Genomic DNA, 8,995 nt, shown 5'->3' on the forward strand with positions numbered 1-8,995 from the left:
ATGGATGGTAGGTAGGTAGGTAGGTAGGTAGGTAGGTAGGTAGGTAGGTAGGTAGGTAGGTAGGTAGGTAGGTAGGTAGGTAGGTAGGTAGGTAGGTAGGTAGGTAGGTAGGAAGGAGTCCTCTCTACTTCTCTTTTTGTGTCTAGACATTAAAACCTACCTTGTCGTGCTCAGGTGAGATGGCCGCAGTGGACTGTGAGAGTGTGTGGAAGCTGGTTTTCGCTCAGTTTCCTGCTGAGCTCTTCAATGACCCCTTCCTGGCGCACGAGCTTCTGCGTTTCCTCCGACTGAACCTGGAGAGCCTGAAGCTCCGGGCTCCGGAGTTCACACGCTTCTTCCCAAACATCCTGAAGGTGAAAAGTTTATCTGTAAACACACACTTTAATTCTACATCGAACCTGATTTTCCTGCTTTCCGTGTAGTTTTTAGCGTGGGACAGTCCAGCTGTGGTGGAAGACTTTATGGATCTGCTGCCCTCTCTGGTGACTGCAGGAACTGCAGTGGAGCTGCTTCACACTCTGCTGGACCTCCCCTGTCTGTCTGCGACGCTCGTCCTGCAGCTCAGGTTTAGAAACGCAACAGAGGCCACAACCCACCTGCCACTCAGAGTTTCATCATCAGAGTGAGTCTGATTGTTCATGTGTGCTGCAGGTCCACGTGTCTGCCCATCTCTGAGCCAAACGGACGAGGTCTTCTGTCGCTGGATGCATTTAGAAACCCCTCTTTTAGAGGACTTTTCCTCTTTCTGCTTCGAGTGGAATCAGGCTCAGGTAGAGACAGACACTCTTTAACTAAACAAAACCTGCGCGGGTGATGGTCCCAGGTGAGATGTTAGTAGCTGAGAGTCATTATCAGCACAGACTGAGTGGGACGTCACGTGGTACTGCAGGAGATCTTGGGTGATGATGTTATTTTCTAGGTCCGATGAAGTGATATCTCAACATAAGATGATCTTAGTCTAAAACTGCAATATGAAAGGTCTTCAACTTTTTGTAAAACTGAATTAACTTCATGTTAATCAGACGTGTTTAGTGATATTTCACTTTTTTATATGAATTATTTCTGTCTTCTCTGAACGCTTTGACTGTGGATGTAAACGTTTGTATTTTTGCCGACTGTTCTCCAGCCTTTGTTTAAAGAAAATCCATGAACTGGAAGGAAACAGCTGCTTGAAGGAATGCCCAATGTCCTTCATGTAACAGTTTTTAATATTAAATTGGATCGACTCTAAAGCAGACATGGGAAACGTATGACTCAAGGGCCAAAAGAGGCCCTGGGACAATCGCCATCCGGCCCCCCAATATCTTTAATTGAGATGAGTTTTAAATAAGTTGACAAAAACCTTCATCCTATCAATGAAACTCCAGAAAGTCTAAACTAAACATCAAACACCTTTGGGTTAAAATAGACTAAAACTATTCTTTTTTTAAGTTACAAGTTATTTTTAACGTTTTATTGTTCCGTATTTAAGCTAACAACATAAGAGCCAGTTTACAGAGTTTGTCTTGCATCCTAAAGAGTATTGGGGAGACATATTTTTTAATTAAGTATGCTAACCATGTTACATCAAACAGGCTGAAAAAAGTATTACAAATTATCTATCTTAACGAAAATTGATGTTACAATTATCTGCGTGGCCCTTCGATTGCTTTAATAATAATAATAATAATAATATCACAATGTCAGCACTGTATGTTTCCATACAATGGCGAAATTAGTTTCTGCATTTAACCCATCCACCACCAGGTGGTGCAGTGGGCAGCTATTGAAAGCGCCCGGGGGACATTTTGGGGATGAGACGTGCTGCCCAGAGACGCCACGTGATGTGCAGTGACTGGGGATCGAACCTGGGACTTTCGGGTCCCAAGCCGGCTGCCCTGCCTCTACACCATCTCGGCCCCCAATGAGTTGGCCCTCTGGTAAAATGTTGCCCACCCCTTGTTCTAAAAGATAATCTGATGTAGATTCACATCCTGTGATTACTTTCTGAGAGTTTCAATAAAATCCATATAGTGGTTCAAGAGATATTTTGCTAACAGACAAATAGGGTTGACTCCTGCAGTTAATGCCAAAGTTTTAGGTAAAGCTGTCATACATTGTTACACTCAGAGACTGTATATGATGGGGATGACTCTCAGCTACTACCACAACAAAATGTATTTCAGTATCTGCAACATTGACTGTATCACAGCCATTTGTGTGTTTTCTAAGGTCACTTGGCTCTGGCAGCCATCTTGAATTGGATCAAGTTCAAACACTAACTAGTTGTTGATGCTTGTCCATTGGTTACGTTCTGAAAATTTCATTCAAATCCAACCACTGGTTTATGAGATATTTTGCTAACAGACATAAAAATCTGACCTCAACAGTTAATAGCTCAGGTTTATTAAAGGATCTTGTGTTAGTGCTCAGAGTGTGTGGTGGGAATGACTGTCAGCTACTACCACACAGTTTTAGCTCAATATCTTTAAAACTGACTGAGTTATAGCTGTTTTTGCGTTTGCTAAGTTTCTTAGCTGTGGTGGCCATCTTAAATAGCGTTGACTATAAAATCCAGATGTATTTTGCTAACGCAACAGGCAAACACACGGGCAAAACATTATTGTTCGATTTCACCTTTCGTCATCTGGCGATAGTAAGAATGATTATTTGACATTTCCCTTTTCAGGTGACACAATTGACCGACTGAGCACGCTCCACGAGCTGCTGGCCGAGGCTGCTGATTGGCCGAGAGTCGTTCGTTGTGCGCAGACCGTCCCGGTTCTGCTGCACATTTATTTTAACACAGTCGTCACGGTAAGGAGAGAACAGAGCCGTGACAGATTTATTCTTGCTTTTTTGTTATTGTTTGTCAATCTACTTCTGGGTGCTATGACTTTTGCTTGTTTGGTTTTTTTTTTTGGTAACTTTAATACTTTTCAAACTAATTACCAATTACCTTTATTTACAAAAATTTTTCCATAAAAAAACATTAAGATCGCTTCAAAAAGACGAAAAATAAATAAAAACATTGTTCTCTTTAAAACCTGCTTCATCATGTTTGTTTTATTATTATTATTTTTTTGCTAATTGTAACTTTAGCTACGATTCTGTTACTTTTAACTTTTAGCTAGCCTTTTCTAGCTTTTAGCTTTTAGTTAGCCTTGTGCTACTTTTGGCTTTTAGGTAGTCTTTGATACTTTTAGCTAGGCTTTTGCTACTTTCAACATTTAACTTGCCTTTTGCTACATTTAGCATTTAGTTAGCTTTTTGCTACTTTTTAATTTTAATTAGCCTTTTAATAATTCTAGCATCTAACTAGTGTTTTGATATTTTCAGCTAGTAGTTAGCCTTTTGCTACTTTTAGCTTCTAGCTAGCCTTTGATAATTTTAGCTAGGCTTTTGTGTTTAGCATTTAACTTTCTTTTACTACTTTTAGCATTTAGTTAGCCTTTATTACTTTTAGGTTTTACTTTGTATTTTACTCTTTTCATCTTCTAGCTAGGCTTTGATACTTTTAGCTAGGCTTTTGCTACGTTTAGTGTTTAACTTGCTATTTGCGACTTTTAGCATTTAATTAGCTTTTTGCTACTTTTAGCTAGCGTTCTTCTTCAACTCTCTTTAAGCTTCTTTGCAGTTCATCTCGTTACGATGGTGGTATTGATGGATGAGGCTAATACCTGGACGTCCACCTCAGGTTTGTGTTTGGTTTTTAGGTGGCCGATGAGAAGCTTTTAGCTCATTTGATCCTGGTGATGCTGGAGAGAAGCAGCCTCCTCCTGAACACCCCCACATACAGCAGAGAGGTCCACAGGTAGACCTGAACACATCCAGCTCTGCTGAATGTCTCAAAGTCTGCGTCCCAGTTTTATCTTAACCCAGTTCTCTTCCTGGTCCTGCAGGGTGTTCAGCTGCCACCTGCTCAGGTTGTGTAAGCTCCGCCCCTCGCTGGTTGTGGACCAGTCTCACGAGCTGCTGGAGTTCGCTGGAACCACAGCCAACGTCTACAGCAAAGAAGAAATCTACACTAATGTGGTGATTTAGAGACCAGATCTTTTTGCTCAGTTCAGATCGTCCTGACCGGATCACATAAATCCGGTCTTTTGAGGTAACGATGCGTTTCTTTTCCAGGTTTGGGTGCTGGGGGAGTACCTGTCAGTGCTGTCTGACTCCCGCTGCTCTGTGAGTCTCATCACTTCCTGTTTCGAAGCTCTGGAAGCGGTGCTGTTTGAGATCACTTCATCTGCCCCACCCCCTGGAACAGTATGCCCCGCCCCTCGTGCAATCACGTCTCTGATGAGCGCTCTCGCTAAGCTGGCATCACGATCACATGACCTCATTCCGAGGTAGGTGACTTTTTATCGCCCACCTCTGAAGGTGAAAGGAAGAAAATATTTTTACCTGTTTGTTTTCTGTTAGCAAAATATCTCATGAACCAGTGGGCAGATTTGAATGAAACTTTTTACAGTTATTGGATGTACGTTTACAACTCATTAGCTTATGGAGTCAACTAAATTCAAGATGGCGGCCACAGCTAACTGATTTTAGCCAACACAAATATTTCAACTTTGACTTTTTTTATTTATACAATAAACAGAGTAATGAAAAACACATTTTTCTTTGTTAGGGTCTCTTTGTTCCTTTCCAAGTTGAGAACGATCAGCAGAAGCGGATCGGTCGCCTGGTGCTCCGATGAAGAGGACCTTGTTGCCATAGTAACACGAGGAGAGGAGCTGTGGTCACTGCTGAAGGCCCCCGGCGTGGCTCAGAGTGTCCTGACTCCGCCTCCCCACGTCACCACGCCGCGGTGGTACAGAGACACCAATCTAGCCATGCCGCTGCTGCTGCGAGCCATCACCAGACTCACACACCCGCAGTGACACACACACTCCATCATCATCATCATCATCCTGCACAGGCACCACAAGCTTCCAGCCAAATGTTTACATCCTGATGAACTTAGTTTGATTTTTTTTTTTTCACTTTATTTTTGTAAATAAAAGTCAACTAATGAGATGAGATTTTGATTATTTTAAATGAACACAGAAACCAAAACGTGTTTCTTAGTCTCTTCTTTATTACAGTGGCTTCACTAAAATATATTGTTTTACAAAATATACTTTTTGAATTAAAACAAATCTGTTCACTTCCTGAGTAGTGTTTGGTTTTCTAAAAGTCAAAGAGAAGCAGTCGAACTTCTGTAGAAAGTCCTGTCGGTGTGATCAACACAGCATTTTTAGTCCAAAACATTCAAAATGACATTTGCACATATCATTTACACAAACTACAACATCTGACCTTTTGTTTCACAAATTAAGATTTAGCAAATTCTACATTAGGCGTTATATTTATTGACAGAAACGTGCTCGAGGATAAGAGTGCATCGTATAAAACAAAGCTCCAAAATGCCTTGACGTCAAGTTAAAATGTAAAATTTGTTCCACTGATTGTTTTATAAAACACTCGGTGTGGGAACGTCATCTTTCAGATCACGGTACAGTACGATGTGAGAAATTGTGCAGAGTCGTAATTTTTTTTATTTAAAACATACTGAAATGTTTGTTAAAGCGGGGTTCAGTGGAGATGTTCTGAACAGTTAATATCTTACCTGCTCTAGATGCACCACTCTGGAGAAACGTTAAAATATCTGCAGTCTTTTAGACATTTTTGTGGTTTATGGAAAAGCCAGTTTATAAACCAGAGTTTAATTTCTCCAAACTAAGGTCATTATAAAAGTTATCAACAGGTAAGATATTATTTAATCACAAAACCCCATTTTAAAATACCCAAGTTTAAGCCTGTCCACATATTCATTCATTCAATCTTTTCCTCAAACGCTCTCAGTGGAACCTACAATATGCTTTTCAAACCCTGTTTCAAACCTTATGGTGACTAAACGAGAGCGTTGGCACCAATAAAAACCATAAGATGAAGGAATGTCTGGGTGGTGAGTGTTGGCTCGTTTGCACCGTCTGTCATTCTGAGAAAGATTGTCCATGGTGCGTTGATGCTGAAGCAGCTGATTTGCTTGTTTGTCCTTAAAAAGGCACGCTGGTATTTGACGGTTGTCTCTCTGCTAACGTCTGATTAGCGTCACTATTGCTGGTTGGCAGATTCTCTTATCAAACACAGACACACTTCTGTGCCAAGCTAAGCTAACCAGCCAACTGTAGCTACAAAAAATGCTGCTACTGTTGCACTTTTTTTTTCAGTTGTCATCTAAGTCTGTAGTACAAAAATGTCAAACTTTCCTGTTCACCTGGTTTTCTATTTCTTTTCTGTTTAACACAAATCACTGTCAGTATGAGATCAAACTTATACCAAGGTCTGTCCTCAAACCTCTACTTTTCGCTAATAATGCGTTGCTAGCAGGGAGTCATTTCCCTTAAAGGCACAGTTGGGTTTTTACAAAGTGGGACTAGTTATTAGCAGTCAGTATCTTACCTGCAGTAGACAGCGGTCAGAGTGAGCTGATGGCAGTTCAGAGCAAGATACATGAAACGAGCAAGTTTCCACTACCCAGTTAATTGATTATTTATATAAGTTTGATTAAAGACTGTATTAAATACATGTGAATGTGATATTTTATTTACTTTATGGATATTTCCTCAACCAAACCACGTTCATGTTGCTGCACTTTATTGCATGTTTGGCCAATGTATTATTCCACTGATCAGCTGTAAGTTATTATTCATATGAATTGTTCAGATGTGAAGTGAGATAATAAAGAGTTGATTATATGGAGAAATAAGGATTTGAGAAAGGGAACAAGTCCTGAAGGACTTCACAGCGACAGGAAATGCAGGATTTTTTTTTCCTCACTTGCTCTCAAACAAGATGGATGCTTTTCTTCCCTCCTGTCTCCCTCCTGCTTTTTTGCTCTCTGTCTTGTGTAAAAGAGCTCCTATTTACACATCTTCCAAATCGTAAACTACTGTCATGGATCTGGTTAGCTGGACCTTCAACCCAACTGATAAAAAAAATTTCAACCAAGCAACAGGGTCCTGGAGAACCTTCATGCCCTGCTGAGATGCATGTGGCAGGGTATGTCATGGATGAAAGTTGATGTGCCTTTCAGTATTGTCTCAGGAAGATGCCCAAGACTTATATAATTTGAATCTATAGAGCAGGGATTCTACTTACTGGCACCGTCGGATACTTATGTTATTTGCTATTGAAGAAGACGGCGGCAGCAGTTTCGGCCGTGGCAAAGCTGACGAGTGTATGTGAAGGTTTGGTTCGTGCTTCAAGCACTCAAAATCAGCTGATTTACGAGCTCAACCATAAGATGGAAGCGATTTGTGAGAATTACAGGCCACTTGCGGCTTCTGGGACTCGCCAGCATGTTGGGGACGACCTTGGAGGAATAAGTACGGACCAGTGGAATGCCCACAAATCTGGCCATTTTGGATCGAAAGTACCAGCAGAACTCAAAGTGGACGAGAAAAAACAGTCTGCCTGGAAAAAAATCAACAACTGTGGCTTATCTGAATCTGACTCCCCAGTTCGGCCTTGAAGCAGGTCGACATATCAAATTTCTCCTGGGATATGTGTAAACTAAGGAAGGCTCTGCTCTATCCACACCCAGAACTTCTGTGAACGCTTATCAGAGCTGTACCGACTGACACCAACATCTTATCAGGACTATGGTGCTATCTGGAAGTGCTTCATGGACACATCTCACCATCTTGTCATCAAATGCATATGTAATGTGTCTATAAATGTGCTTGCTGGTAGAGTTTTTTTGATGCCTTAAATCATGTCTTAGAGCAGCAGCAACACGCACTCCGCCCATCTTTCGGACGACTGTACGAACATAATCTCACTGTACTGTAATACGGTGCAATGATAATAAAGCTTATTCTGATATTTCTCAACTAGAATAATAATAATAATAATTAATTTAATTTGTAACGCACTTTTCATTAACAAAAATCTCAAAGTGCTCAAAAAGCTAGGGCGTTGTCTTTAACACATTAATTATGATTAATTAATTACAGAAAAAATCAGAACAAAATAACTCTGTTTATCACACTGTTGACGCCCACCCTGCAGGTGGCAGAAATGCACTTAAAGTTTGCCAGCTGCTCAGTGCTCAACAGGTTTGGTGAATAAAAATGCTGGATGAGAAGAACGCTTAGCTTTGTTTGTTGGACGGGACATAAAAATAACGAGGGGAGCGTAAAGGGGAACATAGTCATGTGTAAACTGAACGTCAAGCTTAAGATATTTAAGTACAGAACGTGTGTTTGCAGCATGGATACTGAAGCTAATGCTACAGCCGTCCTGCTGGTAGGAAGACAAGTCTCTGCAATCCACTGGTTGATGGTCTAACAGCCCACACAGACCAAATCATGGGTCCAGAGCCAAAATAAGAACATCTACATCTGATAAAAATAAACTCTCTGTTGAAATGGATTGCAGCTTTATAATAACGTTATTTTTAACTTATTATTTGTCAATTATATTGTCATCATTATAAATATAATTTCATTTGCACCTTGAGTTTGCAGTAATCTGTGTTCATAATAACTGAATACATAAGATGTTTGTTCATTATTCAGCCACAATGTATTAGAATTGAAGATCTTTGCTTATTGTAGTGAAAATTGCTATTGATTAAACGTGTTAATAATAGTAATTAATCAAGATTAATTCATTTCAAGGCCTGTAATTAACTTGATTAGTTTTTAACAGTGACCAGCTGTGGTTGGTGCTACATGCTCGTAGCAACGTGGACGTTGTTCGGCACTAAAAACAAGTGACTAAGTGAACGATTGCTTTATACACAAGTGACGAGGTGTAAAATATATTTAATGTATTGTTTACTCAGTGTGAACAGCTGTGAGACCGACTGCTGAGAATTCACCTTTAAAAGGACTCTTTTATAACTGTTAGCTTAACACCTCCACGAGAAGTTCTCCCTGGCGCTAAACTGAGATTATTTTAACCCTTTTCTATCTCAGGTAGGTGCTTGAAAATTTGTGAACTCTTTATAATTTTCTACATTTCTGCA

General features: G+C 40.3%; 1 protein-coding gene across 1 annotated transcript in view; it reads left to right on the forward strand.

Moving 5' to 3' along the window:
- The window catches only part of ap5z1 (adaptor related protein complex 5 subunit zeta 1), a 14,461-nt gene extending 9,547 nt beyond the window's left edge, over window positions 1-4,914 (forward strand). Inside the window, exons 8-15 of the mRNA XM_037688488.1 lie at window positions 175-353; window positions 423-565; window positions 652-770; window positions 2,669-2,796; window positions 3,696-3,793; window positions 3,882-4,014; window positions 4,111-4,325; window positions 4,607-4,914. Of these exons, the coding sequence (XP_037544416.1) occupies window positions 175-353; window positions 423-565; window positions 652-770; window positions 2,669-2,796; window positions 3,696-3,793; window positions 3,882-4,014; window positions 4,111-4,325; window positions 4,607-4,859 (1,268 nt within the window). The 3' untranslated portion in view covers window positions 4,860-4,914. The remainder of the gene's footprint in view (window positions 1-174; window positions 354-422; window positions 566-651; window positions 771-2,668; window positions 2,797-3,695; window positions 3,794-3,881; window positions 4,015-4,110; window positions 4,326-4,606) is intronic.
- Window positions 4,915-8,995: the final 4,081 nt, after the last annotated feature.

Source organism: Nematolebias whitei, chromosome 15 (assembly GCF_014905685.2).
Source record: "Nematolebias whitei isolate Nwh7 chromosome 15, NemWhi1, whole genome shotgun sequence".
In the NCBI taxonomy this organism is placed as follows: Eukaryota; Metazoa; Chordata; class Actinopteri; order Cyprinodontiformes; family Rivulidae; genus Nematolebias; species Nematolebias whitei.